Source organism: Anabrus simplex, chromosome 1 (genome assembly GCF_040414725.1).
Source record: "Anabrus simplex isolate iqAnaSimp1 chromosome 1, ASM4041472v1, whole genome shotgun sequence".
NCBI classification, from domain to species: domain Eukaryota; kingdom Metazoa; phylum Arthropoda; class Insecta; order Orthoptera; family Tettigoniidae; genus Anabrus; species Anabrus simplex.
In genome coordinates this window covers 788579759-788595972 of record NC_090265.1, presented here as the reverse complement: position 1 = coordinate 788595972, position 16214 = coordinate 788579759, and the positions used below count along the sequence as shown (strand labels likewise).

Here is a 16214-nt window from a genome sequence, read left to right as displayed (position 1 = left end):
GGGAGTGTTATGTCTGTAGATTCTCATTATCTTTGGCCAGTACAAACAGCAAAATGGAGGTCAAAAGAAAAGTAGCATGATCCCTGGACCAATAAATATTTTTATTTCTGTTCGAACGAAAGTAGCTCGATCCCTGGACCAATAAATCACTAGTCCACTGAATTATTCTTATGTACATTGGCCACATCATTTTGTCGCCTATTAAATATTGCATATCGCGATACAATTCATGAAATGATGTCATTGACAAGTGAATAATGAAACGAAAGCAAAGAACTTCAGTGAACACAGATATCACACACGAAATTGTTCAAAGTGTAAGACAAAAGACATACGTATGTCACTGCGAGCGCAACACCAAATGTACTTGTAAAGTAGTAAAGTACGTATTAATATTCTCCAAAAAACACATATATGTCTTAATTTGCCAGGGATTTTTCACTTGATATGTGTAAAAGTAATTATTATGTTCCATTTGTGACAAATTTTATAGTGATATTTAGGTGATACCAATGCGCACTATACCCGAAGTTCTAGATTTATTCTTTTTGACTATGATCATTCTAAGAATGAATTTACCCTACAAAGAGGTGAGTTTTATGTTTTCTACTTCTGTCTCTCAAATCTCAAACATTTTTAACACTTGGATAAAATTCATGTATCTCCAGTGGCAAGGGGTAGATATATGGCCTTCAGAACAGCTGGTAAAGTTTCATATCCCAACTGATTTTAAAATTATGTATCCAGCCACACGTTTGATCATAGACTCAACGGAATGCCGCATCAAAAAAAACTTCCCTTCCAACAGCTCATCAAGCAACATTCTCCTCTCACAAAAATAGAAACACAATAAAACACATATGGAGGCAATGCTAATGTACGTTATTTGTTCACCTATCAAGCTATTCAGAACTTATTGGTTGATGAAGTTAATTAATTAATTAATTAATTAATTAATTAATTCATTCATTCATTCATTCATTAATTCATTCATTCATTCATTCATTCGTGCATTTATTCATTCATTTTAATTAATTTCAACGAGCCTGCAGGCTCATTCATAGGAATTGTACAGGACATTACATACTGACCTCCATATGTGTGATGATGTTAATGAGGTTTGTGCATTGGTACGAGACTGAATCTACGTAAGCTAAACAACAATATCTTTCATGTAGAAATTCAGACTGACTCAGCTTCAGGAAGAAAGTGTTTTATACCAAGAATAGATTTAGAACCAGTGAATTTGGGTATACCATTCTTTATGAAATGGAGGCAATTTCCTCTAAATTTAGCCATCTCTGTTACATAAGTCACCAGGATAAAGTTTAAAGTAGGGATAAATTTCCCCATTCAAGTGTTTTGGACAGTTTTATGTAGCATTCTCAAGAGTACGCAGATCCATAAACTTCAATGTACAACTCCGAGCTACAACTTCATTCGATATCGTTTGTAAGGTAATGCTACAATACCTGTGTTGATTCCATTCGAATGCCATATAAAACCTGGCAAAAGTAAATTTTATTCGTAAGGTACGTTAATAGTCGACTTGGAATTACTTTATAGATAGTACCTCGACTGTCGAAGGCAGGCTTATGTTCTAGTAAAAATACAATAGTGGAAATGGAAAGTGTTACACCATGAAGTAACACTTCGATATTTATCAAACTTCGTGGACATGTTCATCACATAACAGGTATTAAATTAATAAACTTTCAGTCCATTGAGAACTGTCCATCATCATCATCATCATCATCATCATCAGTATGAGGTATGACACCTACGGGCACGAATACACTCTTATATTCGGTTTGGCATGGAAGCAAACAGCCTCTGAATGTCATATTGAGGGATTTGATGCCATATCTGGAACCCATTCTATGTCAGTTCATGAAGATTTCTGGCTAGAGACTGGTATGGCCGTATAAGTCTTCGCATCACATCCCAGACATATTCTGTGGGTGAAACATCAGGGGACCGGGCAGGTCAGTCAAGGATCAGTACATTCTTTAAGGCGTTTCTGGTGTGAACTGCAGTGTGAGCTCTTGCATAATCCTACTGGGTACCCTCGTCATGAAAGGTATGACAACAGGGTTTGCCATCCCTGCCACATACTGGCGAGCATTTATCTCCCTTCAACAAATACCAAATGCGTCCTGTTGTCATATCCAATTGCTCCCGACAACATGATTCCAGGAGTTGGAGAGTTATGCGCCTCAACAATCGCTGCTTCCTGTGACCTTTCACCAGGTAGTCTACGGAAATGTTCACATCGATCTGATCGCCACAGACAGAAGCGAGACTCATCACTGAACACCACAGAATGCCACACAATGTCCCAATTGACTCTGGCTCTATACCGTGCAAGTCTCCGTTGTCTGTGGTTTGGTGTCAGCAGTAAACGACGCATGGCAACTCGAGATCTCAACCCAGCTTCTAGCAAACTGTTGCCGACGGTTCGTGGTGACTCTCTGCTTGTAACCTTCGCCCGAATTTCAGCTGTTGTCATCCGTCTGTTCGTCAAAGCCAGAAGATGAATCCTACGATCTTCCCATGGTTTAGACCTTCTGGAAGGACCCGTGCCTGGTCTTCGTCCACACTGTTGTCCTGAGTCCATCTCGTCACTACTCGTTCTGCAGTCATCGCATTACAGCCAACTGTCTGCGCAATCTGTCGGTATGATGCTCTCATATCCCTCATGCCAATGATCTGAATTTTCACAAAGTCCAAATGGTGGCGATAAGCTGCCCGTGCACGTCCTCTAGGCATGCTGTGTTGTGATCTCTACCTGAAAGGAGAGAGTAACGTTAGACACAACCAACAGCCATCATGTACGCACACCAGCTGCCATATTTAAGAACGGCGCTTCTTGTACTAACAATTAGGTCCTATGACGATGAAATCGTAATCAATATATCTCACAGGAGTAGATATATTGGACAGTTCGGCGGCCGCCTCCGCCTCCGGCTCCCAGGGGCCCGCTCCTCCTCCTGCGCCTTCTCCCGGGAACCTTCCCAGGGCCCCGCTCCGCCTCCCGGGGACTTCCCAGGGGCTCGCTCCTTCTCCTCCACCAACTCACGGGGGCCTTCCCAGGGGCCCGCTCCTCCTCCTCCTCCTCCTCCTCCTCCCGCGGGGCCTTCCCAGGGGCCTATTCCTCCTCCCGTTTGAAATTTGAATTTTAGCGCGAAATTTGAATTTTAAACAAAACCACGTGCTTTTCTGACAGCTGTCATCGACAACAACGCATCGCTAACCTCACTGCTGCCATCTTGACGGGCCTAAACCTCAGTGCTGCCAACTTATTCCCACTAGCGCGAGATTTGAATTGGTAAACAAAGCCACGTGCTTGTGCTTTTTGACAGCTATCATCGACAACAACGCATCGCTAACCTCAGTGCTGCTATCTTGACCTAGACCTCAGTGCTACCAACTAAACCTCACTAGCGCGAGATTTGAATCAGTAAACAAAGCCACGTGCTTTTTTGACAGCTGCCATCCGCCATCTTGCATCGCTAACCTCAGTGCTGCTATCTTAACGACACACAAAACTTCAACAACAACAACAACAACAACGGATCGCTAACCTCAGTGCTGCCCTCTTTATAGTACTAAACCTTATCCTGGTGGTGGTGGTGGTGGGAAATTTAAAATCCACGTGCTTTTTGACAGCTGTCAACCGCCATCTTGCATCGCAAACCTCAGTGCTGCACTCTTTAGCTACTTACCTTTGAAATGCGGTAGCGGCAATCTGAAAAATTCAGCGTACTCTTGTTTGGAAACAAAACCACGTGCTTTTTTTGACAGCTGACAGCAGCCATCTTTAATCAACAGAGCATCGTGCTGCAATCTTTAGCTACTTACCTTTGAAATGTGGTGGCGGACAATTTGAAAAATTAATAATGACACGCTGCCATCTTTAATCAACAGAGCACCGTGCTGCTATCCTTATCGTAGTAGTGGGCAATTCCGTCAGCTGTCATCCGCCATCTCGCATCGCAAACCTCAGTGCTGCTATCTTTAGCTACTTACCTTTGAAATGTGGTGGCGGACAATTTGAAAAATTAATAATGACACGCTGCCATCTTTAATCAACAGAGCGCCGTGCTGCTATCCTTAACGTAGTAGTGGGCAATTCCGTCAGCTGTCATCCGCCATCTTGCATCGCAAACCTCAGTGCTGCTATCTTTAGCTACTACCTTTGAAATATGGTGGCGGAGAATTTAAAAAATTCTACAGCAGCCATCTCTCGACGCTAATTGCACAAGATGGCGGCTATACATGACTCCTTATGAGACACCTTAAGGGTGCTTACGCAAGATGGTGCCTGCAAAATGGCTGCTATACATAGGTTCTTATGAGGCGCCCTTGGGATGCTTGCGCAAGATGGCAGCTGTACATGGCTTTTTATAAGACACCTTATGGGTGCTTGCGCAAGATGACGACTGCTCTTATGAGACGGCTTAAGGGTGCTTGCACAAGATGGCTGAGGCACCCTAAGGATGCTTGCGCAAGATGGCGGACACAAGATGGCTGCTATACGTAGGTTCTTATGAGACTCCCTAAGGATGCTTGCTCAAGATGGCGGCTATACACTTCTCCTTATGAGACGCCTTAAAGTTGCTTGCACAAGATTGCTGCTGCTCTTATCAAGAAAGCTAGCTTAGAGTGTAACGTGCCGTGCGGTTCGATTCATTAAATTTGTGGCTTAAATGCATAATGTTAAATATCTCGAAACCGGTGCATCGTAGAGCAAAACGGACAAAATTTTTCTGCCTACGACGTAGGTTCGCAGTATGAGGAATATGATAGCGTAAGAAAAACATAGTATAATGATGAGTTCAACGGTTCGGTTCCTACTTAGGCCCTTTGGCATTTGCTCTGTTTTAGCTTGTATCGAAACAAGTTTTTGTAACATGATCAGGTCTAGCTATGGTAGAGAGTATAACGTGCCGTGCTGGTTCGATTCATTAAATTTGGGGCTTAAATGCAAAATGTTAAATATCTCGAAAACGGTACGTCGTAGAGCAAAACGGACAAAATTTTTCTGCCTAATACGTAGGTTCGCAGTATCAGGAACATAATAGCATAAGAAAAAGTAGTTTATTGATGAGATCAACGGTTCGATTCCTACTTAGGCCCTTTGGCATTGACGGCTATGTAATACTACAAGATGGCGGCTATACGTAGCTTCTTATGAGACAGCTTAAGGGTGCTTGCACAAGATGGCTGCTTCTCTTATGAGACCCCTAGGGATGCTTGCGCAAGATGGCGGACACAAAATGGTGGCTATACATAGCTCCTTATGAGACGGCTTAAGAGCGCTTGTACAAGATGGCTGCTATACATAGGCTCTTATGAGACGCCCTAGGGGTGTTTGCGCAAGATAGCAGCGACAAGATGGTGACTATACAGAGCTCCTTATGATACGGCCTAGGGGTGCTCGCACAAGATGGTGGCTGCTCTTATGACGAAAGCTAGCTTAGAGGCTACTGCGCAAGATGGCGGCTGCTGTTATGCATGTGGTGGAGGGCAATTTGAAAATCCACGTGCTCTTTTTTTGTAAAATTCTACGTGTTTTTTACAGCTCTAATCAACAGTGCATCGTGCTGGTATGTTTACAGCACTAAACCTCATACCTTTGAAATGTGGTGGCGGGTAATTTGAAAAATTCTACGTGCTTTTTGACAGCAGCCATCTTTAAACAATGGCGGTTATACATAAGCTGTAAAGACCTCCTCTTTTTCAAGGCACCGTGACGTCACGACCACGTGCTCTTGTTGGTAAACAAAGCCACGTGCTTTTTTGACAGCTGTCATCTTGACGGATCCTAACCTCACCTTGAAGGACAATAGAGCATCACTAACCTCACTGCTGCCATCTTTATGGCGCTAAACCTCAAGGCTACCACCTTACGCATGTCGTAGCACGGAATTTAAAATCCAACAACAGAACATCGCTAACCTCACTGCTGCTATCTTGACGGGGTTAAACCTTGCTGTTCCTACCTTAGTTATACGCTTTCGTGTTAGTTTACTGTTAATCGCTAAGCTATTCGCATCATCGAAGTGCCGAGTAACAAGTGTCTAGCAGATTTAAAGAAGAATCTGTTATCAGAAGATAAAAGTTTGTCATGGAAAACTCTATTTCTAGGTATATTTGCAAAGCGTGTGGAAAAGTATTTTCCCGAAGCTATCACAAGAGACGTCATAAGATATCATGTAGTACAATTTTTCAATGCAAACATTGTAGAAGAGAGTTCAAGAACGCATACAACGCTCAACGTCATGAAGTCGCGTGTAATGTAGCTTCATCGAGAACAAAATACAAAGAGCTCAACTGTATTCAAGCGAACACTGATTTATTTTTCAAAAGTACACCTCTGCGAGAGATTTTTAATTCTCCCTTGTTTTCTAGGTCTGCTACAAGTTCTGTTACTAAGCACAAACTTCAAGATAAAGAGAGGCAAGATCATGATTATGATAATAAGGATGATGATGTTGATCAAAACAGTTGTAAAGGGAAAGTAGAAGAAGAAGGAAATCTTAATGTTTCATTGCCATTACAGCTTGATGATTTTACTTCATTTCCTAAGCCTACTACACGTTCTGTCGCAGTGCAAACATCTCAAGAAGAGATGCAAGATAAAGAAGAAGAAAATTTCAACGCTTCATTGCTATCGAAACAAGTTAAGTTTGTACCTAGAAACGCTACTGCTGAAGCACATATTGCATCAAAACAAGTCCCCACACATCAACTGTCTGCATATAGACTCAAAGTTCACAACAGGCCTCTGTTACCCTATGTAGACATAAGATAGTGTAAAGACCCCAACGTAGTCGTAAAACGTTTGCAACTGCTGAGAGCCTATCATGATGTTGGTTTCACACAGTACAAAGCAGATATTTTTGAAATAGATCATGATCTACGTCGTGTAGGTATTATTAAGTAATAGCTCTCTCTCGACAGGACAACAGCTTAAACACCTTCCTACAATCCCAGCGCTTACCCTCACCTAAGTCATCCTTCTGTAGTATATAGTCGATCGAGTAGCTATATTCGTATAGATTATTTTCCAACAGTCTCCCTTCCTTAGGGTGTTAACTCCGCCTCTAGATGTAGAGCCGGTCTCAAGCTCGGATAAAGAGAGGAGAGGCACCCTAGCCCATTAGCCCTTTAGCCATTTCGCCTATTAGCCGTTTTGCCCATTAGCCATGGGCAGTCGCGTCTTCCTGTGTTAAACTCGTTGCCTACGTTGTAATACAGGGCTTGGAAATAGAGCCCGTAAAACGCTATGGAGGTGATTACACTGAAGTTCAATGCCGGGCCGCTAGGTTCGCTTTCTTGCACCCTGTCTACCAGGTTCGCGCCTTTAAACGTGTTCATTAACTTAGTTGGTTGTGAATGTATTATGTATTCGTCTCATGTGAAGCATTCGCTGTTCCAGTCATGGTTTATTCACGAGAAATTAAAGGTAGTGGAATTTCGTTTCACAAGTTTCCAGTGCATGTTCAATGTTCGAAACATTATACAGAGGAAGTATTACGCATGAGATACGAATTGAAGCTGATCGAAGTAAGCCTCTGTTCCTATGTTTTGATCCGAGTTACGTCATAAGAATCGTGCGATCCAAAAATTTGTCACTTTTTTAAAATAAACAATACTACCGTGAACGGCGATCATTTGAGAGGCATCTTCAAACTCAGAAATCTTAAATTAGGAAACCAACGAGGAAAATAATTTACCCAACAAATTTGGCGAAAATGAATGTAGGAAGAGCTCAAAATATTTTTCCCCCTGAAACAATCTCTGGTTTGAAAAGTATGGAGGTGGTCTTTCCCGAGAGCATTAAATACAGTTTAAAATACGCCATTTTTATGGAGCATTTTTATGAAATTGTTCGATGCGCATGACGTCTGCAACACCTACATGGGACATATTCCAGGAACGAGAACAAACGAGCATCTTTTAACCAGGCGAGTTGGTCGTACGTTTAGGAGCGCGCGGCTGTGAGCTTGCATCCGGGAGATAATGGGTTCGAATCCCACTGTTGGCAGTCCTGAATATGGTTTTCCGTGGTTCCCCATTTTGACACCAGGAAAATGCTGGGGCTGTACCTTAATTAAAGCTACGGCCGCTTCCTTCCAACTCCTAGGCCTTTCCTATCCCATCGTCGCCATAATACCTATCTGTGTCGGTGCGACGTAAAGCCACTAGCAAAAAAAAGAGCATCATTTAGTACTGAAGATGAACGCCTCAGTTGGTTAATTAATGATTTCCTGTCATATATAAAGGAACTTCAAATGCATTCAGAGAAAGTAAAAAAAAATCATGAGAGAAATGTATCAGAGATCTTGACTACCCAATCCACTTTGGCCTGTGTAAAATACCTCATAAGTATTCATTTGCATTACGCATTTACGAGAAACCTAACGAGCTATGACATCGAGCTCTTCTTCAGCTACCTAAGGCGCCAAGCAGAATAAAATGACATTATGGTTCGTGTGGCAAAAGAAAAAACAGACTGTAAAGGCTGTTTAGAACATATCTCTTCTCCAGCTACTCAAAGTCCAACATTGTGTCTTATTCGTTTTCAAGATCGAGGAACCCTCAGATAACGGAAATCATCGTCTGTGGCACTTCTGCAGTGAACGACGGAATTTGTCACATCCGCTACGCAGTACTTGCCCCGAAGAGAATTACAAAAAGGTGTAGGCCTACGTTTATTTCTTCGAAAGACATGTTCAACAGTGAAATTAAGTGTGGAAAGTGTAAAGGTGACAAACCACCTCTTTTTCTACTATGAAAATTTCTGAGACCTCTGTTAGACAACATTGCATTGATCTACTCAAGTAGAAGAGAGAAAGTTTTGAAACTTGATAAGAAGACCCTCAAAAGGAAAGTTTTGAAACTTCAAGGACATATCCACGCCCATGCAGCTCCGCTCTATAAATAAATTACTGTCAATACTCGCAAAAACATTCGGTTCTTTTTATTTAGGATATACTTTACTTATTGACATATACGGCTATGCGAATACAAGGGGGCAAGAACGCGATCCAAGCGGCTGAATGGTGAACTAGGAAGCAACCCGTTTCCACGAGTGCATTTCAACGTAGGCAACGTAAAGGCGTAAACCAAATACAGTAGAGATAATACGCGACACTGAGCGAGATTTCGAGGGACAGCTATTGGAGCTCACTCTAGCGGATAGACCTGAACAGTACTGATTCTCTCATAAGAGCACGTGTATTTTTGTGTGAAGTTTTTGGTGTTATTTATGCGTTTTCAGTGAGTTGACGTAATTAAATAGTAGCGTGTGTCATTCCTTGATATCTCCTCTCAACATGAGGGGAAAGGTATGTGCTGTGTTTGGCTGCAGTAATTACGAAGTAGAGAAAAATGCGCGGTCGTTCTTCAGCTTCCCTTGTGACAAGAACATGTAAGTAATATTGTGTTTGCATACTGTATATATTCTTCCAGTGACAGATTTTTATAGTACTTCATAATCATCTGACCTGCTCGACTCATATTTTAACTGGCATAAAATGTAATACGCATATTTTATTCTATAGTGCAGGTGTTAACCTTCAATACCGATGTGTTGTTGTAGTTGTGATCTGTGGGTTTTGAAATGTCACAGAAGCGATTTGGATAAGGTGTACAAGAAAGTGGGGACGTTACGCTAATATAAGAATTATAAAATCTGCTCAGATCATTTCCAGGCCAGCGACTTTAGAAATCCTCGACAATACAGCCAAGGGTATGTGACATTTTTGCTCTAATTGTACGTAAATATTCCTTAAAGCATCACTATCGACAACATTTTTATACTTTTCTTTCTTTTATCCCTCTTCTCAGATCAAAGCCGGGATTTTATAGATTTTCTTTCTGTTAGTAGGCTTCATATTAAGAGAAAAATTGTCCAGATTTTAATTGTTAATTCATTGCATCATGTGTGTAAGGAATGTGCTCAAATTTTTATTGACAAGTGTCTTAATATGATGATAAAATGTTTTTTATATGAGAAAAAAGTCAAATCCAACCGTAAAAGTTCAGGCAGGAATGCTAAAGCTAAAAAAGTAATGCATAAATGAAATATGAAGCCATTTCATAGCAGCCTATTTCATATCTTGTTTATGTGTCTAATTTCAGTCTTTGAATAATGACCTTTTAAATAATTCCATTTATCCAGAATTGCTTTAGCGGCTTCGAAGTTAATATCTCAATAACACTTTCTTTCTAGACGTAATTTATTTATCCATTTCCGTATATACATTTCCATTGATATTTGAATTTAGCGCGATTTGTTCAGGTCAAGTCACTAGGAGCGCCACCGTCGAATTGTCTCCCGTTTTAGCAAGGCGAAATCCGTAAGTGTCGCGTATTATCTCTACTGTATTCGCGTAAACTATGTACCGGCTGCGGCCAGCTGCGGCTGCTTTCTTTGCCGGTGACAGGAGACCGTGCTTAACAGAGCTTGGCAGGAAACGTTTCAGACTGCAGTTTAAAATAATTAGGCATGTGCAGTCAAAGGAAATTAAAAGTAAGGATTATGAGCTTTATTTCACTGCTTGTCATTTCCGTTCTATTGGCGTTGCTGTTTGTTGGATATGTTGGTTAAGCGGTGTCACGATTGGATCGAGGTGCTGGATGTAGTGTATTATTGCTCTGTATGTAGCATTTTTAGTTTTATGAGGGAATTACTATTTCAGAGAAATAGAATGATTAAAATGAAGCCAGTGTTAAATCACGAGGATCTTACAAGGTTATGTTCCCAGTTTGTTTTCCCCATTAGAAGGCAGGGTTATGTTCCAGTTTGTTTTTCCCATGAAAAGTCGTAAGTTCCAGCCACCGCCGAAGTCCACTGTGTCTTCCTGTGAAAATTTACTGGTGAATGTCGTCCACTGATCTTACTGACGCAGTCGATGGGTCGTTGACGTGGCATTTGAAGTGATTTAAGCACAATATAAACATGACATTGCTTTCAGGCTATGTTAAAGAACTCCTGCTTGGGGAAATAACTTTCTTGAGACCTACCAGTAGTTAGAACGGATGTAAAAAGACGTAAATTATTATTATAACTTACATTCTCATTATGGACTGTTCTACCTTTCAGCATTCACTTTCCAAGCCTCTAGGAGTTAACCGTGTGCCTCCACAGTCCTGTTTACAGTTAGATCTGTGACCTTGTTTGGTTCCACACCTCTTATCTTTAAATCATTAAAAATAAGATCTGTCCGTCGCCATTGTTTACCGCTACTTCTCTTCCCCTCCATGGTCCAGTCTATTATCCCCACACATAATCCATCCTCCTGTGGGCAGGAGTGGTAATATTCATGCACGGTATCCCATGCTTGTCATAAGAGGCGACTGAATGTGGATCCCAGGGGATCACAACCAGGGAACATGCGTTGGCGACCATTGGAATTGCTTCCATTTACTTGTGCCAGTCTCTCACTGATCTCCTTTAGTAAACTCTTATTTTCTGATCCTGATTGTATTGGGCTTGCGAGGCCCAGATATTCTTTCATTTTTATGCCTTGTATTTCACTCCCGAACAGTTAAGTCGGTCTTTAAACAGGCTGGTGTAAAGACAGTTTTGTCTGGAATCTGGCTTCTTTCATAGAGAATGCCATATTCTCATCTAGGAGCTCACTGCATTTGCTTTTACCCCCTGTGGGTGGGGGACACAGACGAAGAATACACCCACGGTATCCCCTGCCTGTTGTAAGATGCGACTGAAAGGGGTGATCAAGGGATGATTGTATTAGAACCATGAAACTACTTGTGATTAGTACCATCACGCGGGGATCACCATGGATCGCCTTTACTTGCAAATAGTACCACTATGTTAGGTACACAATAGGTTTGTGATTAGCAGCACAGAAGGCGAGTCTGTATGGGTTTTTTAGTACCCGTGATTATAGTACCATTGTGAGAGACATCACGGGTCTGGGCATTGCCTGCGATTAGTTCCACTATATCAATGACACCGTGGGTTTGCGTTGCCTGTGATTAGTACCCACTATATGAGGAACACCGTGGGAATACCTGCGGCCGTGATTAGTACACCTAGTGAGGAACACCATGGGTTTGCGTTACCTCTGAGTTGTGCCATTATGTGAGAAACACCATAGGTCTGCATTACCTGTGCAAAGTAAAATACGTGTGATTAGTACCATAATGTGTGGAACAGCGTGAGTCTACGCTACTTTTGATTAGTACCGCATCATGACAAGTATCATGGTTCTACTTTACTAGCGGCGATAAGTACCATTATGAGGGGTCATTGACCTGTATTTTGGACCCCTTTAGACAACAAGCATCCTCAATTCAGGATTGTGCCTTAGAAGCAGTCCGTTGGTCAGTAATACTATTGTGTGGGATAGTTTTTGGGTTGGATCCACTGATTATTTTAAATTCATATCCATCCATTCATTCATCATCATCACGTTTTTATTCTGGTCAATGGATGATATATATATTTTTTTTTGCTAGCAGCTTTACGTCGCACCGACACAGAGAAGTCTTATGGCTACGAGTGGATAATTTTGAACTTTTAAATTGTCATTATATTTTGTCTCATTTCGTACCATTAGGGGCCAATGACCTAGATGTTAGGCCCCTTAAAACAACAAGCATCATCAGCATTTGCTTTGCAGCACATTGATTCAATTTCACTTGTAATACTAAGTTACTGCCTTGGGAGAATACACATCCTAAATACAGTGAAATTTGCTCAAAATGGAACTTGAAAAAAGCAGAAACTTGTCCACTATGGAATTTTTTCCTGGTCCTGGCAAAGCTTACATTGTTATAATATAAACCGGGCAAGTTGGCCGTGTGATTAGGGTCGTGCAGCTGTGAGCTTGCATCCGGGAGATAATGAGTTTGAACCCCACTGTCGGCAGCTCTGAAGATGGTTTTCCATAGTTTCTCATTTTCACACCAGGCAAATCCTGGGGCTGTACCTTAATTAAGGCCATGGTCGCTTCCTTCCCACTCCCAGGCCTTTCCTATCCTATTGTCGCCATAACACCTTTGCATACCTGCCAACCCTTTTGATTTTTTTAAAATTTTTTTTTTGGTATTTACTTTACGTCGCACCGACACAGATATGTCTTATGGCGTCATTTCCATTTTTTAACTCTTCTTCCAATTTTCTGATTTTATTTTTACATCTTCCTATTTTTGAACAATATAACCTTCAGTATGGTCAATAATCTTCCCTTAGGGTAAAGAATAAATTCTTATGTGCTTGTGTAATTTACACAATCCCATTTTTAAGAGTATTTATTTGATGCTTTATTTTGCGAGTGTATCATCCGTAGCTTTCTTGTATCTTGTGTGCTTTACAGGTGGGGATTCAGGACCGAAATCGTCCTACCAGCAAGAGAGGCTAGCGCACTAGCGACTCATTTAATCGAGGTGAAAGAATGAGTTTGTTGTTGCGTGGTTCGCGCACTGTTAACATCGTTCCTGCGCATAGTTTTGTTGGAGTTATAGGCCACGTGTTTTTTCTTGCAGTTCTGTGCTTTTTCCCCCTGTAAAGGTCATATGTTAATAATGTATGAGACACATTAATCTGTTTAGTATGTGGTAGTTTTGTGTATTTCTGTGCATTTATGTTCATTCTTACTTCATAATTTTAATGAGTTGCATGTATTTCAGGGAGCTGTTTGTCGTTGACAGTTTCTGGTATTTTCTCATCACGTTATGGCCAAAAAAACATAAGTGTTATTTCAAAGTTTTCAGCGATACCTATAAAAGTAAATTTCTGTTCTTTTTACAGTTTATTAAAGGGAGCTATTATGCATTTTGTTGCATGTTTCGGTGTGATGTAAATATTATTGTTCGTACGTGTCATAAATGAGAATGATAGGTACATTTTCTCGTAACAATTTTTGTGTTTTCTTAGTTTTAAGATTTTAAATTCAATAGTCAATTTGCATTGCAACTGTAGATATGTATGCCTTCTATCCTGTTCTTTTTTCACCTGGAGTCCTAGACCGTGGCACAATATATGTAATGAAATCCAAGAATTAAAATATCTTCCTATTCTTGATTTCTAAAAGTTGGCAGCTATGCCTTTGTGTCGGTATGACTTAAAGCAAAAGATTGTGAAAAAATGTGTACTTTTGTATAATGGGGAGGAAACGGTAATGAATAATGCACGGATTCATTAAAATCTACTTGTACAAGGCAGAAAATATTGGCAACCAATGTAGGCCTACGGATAATATTTGTACATTTCTGGTGCTGGTATGGTCAGTGTCATTGTTTGGACAAACTGACATGTGTTTGTACATCCCTGCCATCAGTGCACCTGCCGTTCTAGTTTTCACTGGGACACTTCAGGAATTTCCTTGAGGGAAAGGCCAGTAATCCGTCTTCTATGATAAACAGGTACAGTAGTTGAACGGGGAAGTTGACCAAGACTCTGAGGGGCTGATGACCTTCGATGTTAGGCCCCTTAAAACAACAAGCAAGTAAGACTCTAATAACATTTTCAGAAGAGATTGTTAACGAAGATAAGGCAGCAGGCGTACTGCCAGACAGTTGGCTACTGTATTCGTAAAAGTGACGATAAACTGAAAATCGTGGCTAAATCTTACGTAACATTGTCGCTAAATGGAAAATTTAAAATGATAAGCTAAAGAAAAGGACAAACTCTCAGTACAGCAATTAATGATCCAGTTCAAGTGTAGAAAAACACAAATTTATGACACGCTTAAAAAAAATGAATGAGAGCATTCAAGAGCATTCAAATGAAAAGAAAGGCAAAGATCACTGGTAACAAGGAAATTAACAAGGTAAGTGTAGGAGTGGCTCACCTTTACCCACTCAGAAAACATGTTCATATCTGGTTTGATGCTTCAAAGTGAAGCTCTCGCTGTAGGCAGATCTCTTGGAAATTATCATGTTCAAAGAGTCTGCGGGATGGCCTGACAGTTCAAGAAGTGGCACAATATTGTCTGGAATATAAAGGTTACGGAGAATCTAAGTATGAGAATTAAAGTGTAGTGGATGATTGGAAATAAATGGTAGATTTTATTTTAGGATACGAACGTAGAAACATTTTCATTGTGAATGAAACAGGATTGTTCTTTCGGTTATTACCAACAAAATTGCTCTCCGTTAAGGGATAAAATGTCTAAGGAAAGACACTCAGTGTTACTGTGTGGGAATATGGAGGCAGCATTGGAAAAACTGGTGATCGGGAAGGCAGCGAAAGCGAAGTGTTTCAAGAATCTGGAAATTGGTAGCCTTCTGGTGGTTTGGTGAAGCAAATAACAGTGCTTGGATGATAGCTACGTTAATGAAAGAGTGGTTGAATGGATTAAATGCAAAAAGGAAAATCAAAAGGTTATTCTTTTCATCAACAATGCCACCTCCCACCCAGACATAACTTTGTCAAATGTTAAAGTGTTCTGATTTCCATCTAACACAACAAGTGTCTTAGAGCCAGTGGATATGGGTGTCATTTTCACATTCAAATCAATTGCTTTTTAATGCAATCTTTTCTCTCTTACACTGTGGCAAGATTTGTGTCAGTTCTAGATGCAGAGAACTGGATTTTACTGGCTGTAAATCAAATTAAGGCAGAAAGTGTTTCATCAAAGTGAGGTTTGGAGAGCGTTATAATACAGATAATGGAACGAATGAAGCGCTTGAAAACATTTCTGCAATATCTGACTTGTTTCTAGCAAGAAACTTGTGCAAAGCAGAGAATTTTATTCAAAGTGATGAACAACTTAAGGCAGAATCACCTACAGCCTTTTAAGCCATGAGAAAGAGAAGAAAACAGGACACAAACTCATGAACGTGCCCTACAGTGCATTTGTGTTGTAAAGCAATTTGCCATTACATCTAATTCTTCCATGCTTCTTGGACTAATGTACTCAGCTGAGGACTGCTTTCATAAAGACATGATTAGAAAGAAGAGGAAACAAGTTTCTTTGTTTGATCCATGGAAGATAGCTTAATGTTATGGAGTACTGTATAGAGCGTCATGATGGAAATAAATTGAAGGAGCGTATATCCATTGTTGTGAAATAATGTAATATAGTGTTTTGATAGTGTCAAAATGATATACTGTGTATCATTCTGTATGTAATAATAATTTACAAATCAGTGTAGTACAGTACTGCGTACATCAATCTCGATAGCTAAGGTCATGCGGTGGTAGGCCAAGAGAAACAATGTTTTGTGTA

General features: G+C 40.6%; 1 protein-coding gene across 1 annotated transcript in view; it reads left to right on the top strand.

Moving 5' to 3' along the window:
• Positions 1-10411: 10411 nt before the first annotated feature.
• The window catches only part of LOC136857525 (esterase OVCA2), a 55851-nt gene continuing 50048 nt past the window's right edge, over positions 10412-16214 (top strand). Inside the window, exon 1 of the mRNA XM_067136252.2 lies at positions 10412-10543. Coding sequence (XP_066992353.2) covers positions 10520-10543 — 24 coding nt within the window. The 5' untranslated portion in view covers positions 10412-10519. The remainder of the gene's footprint in view (positions 10544-16214) is intronic.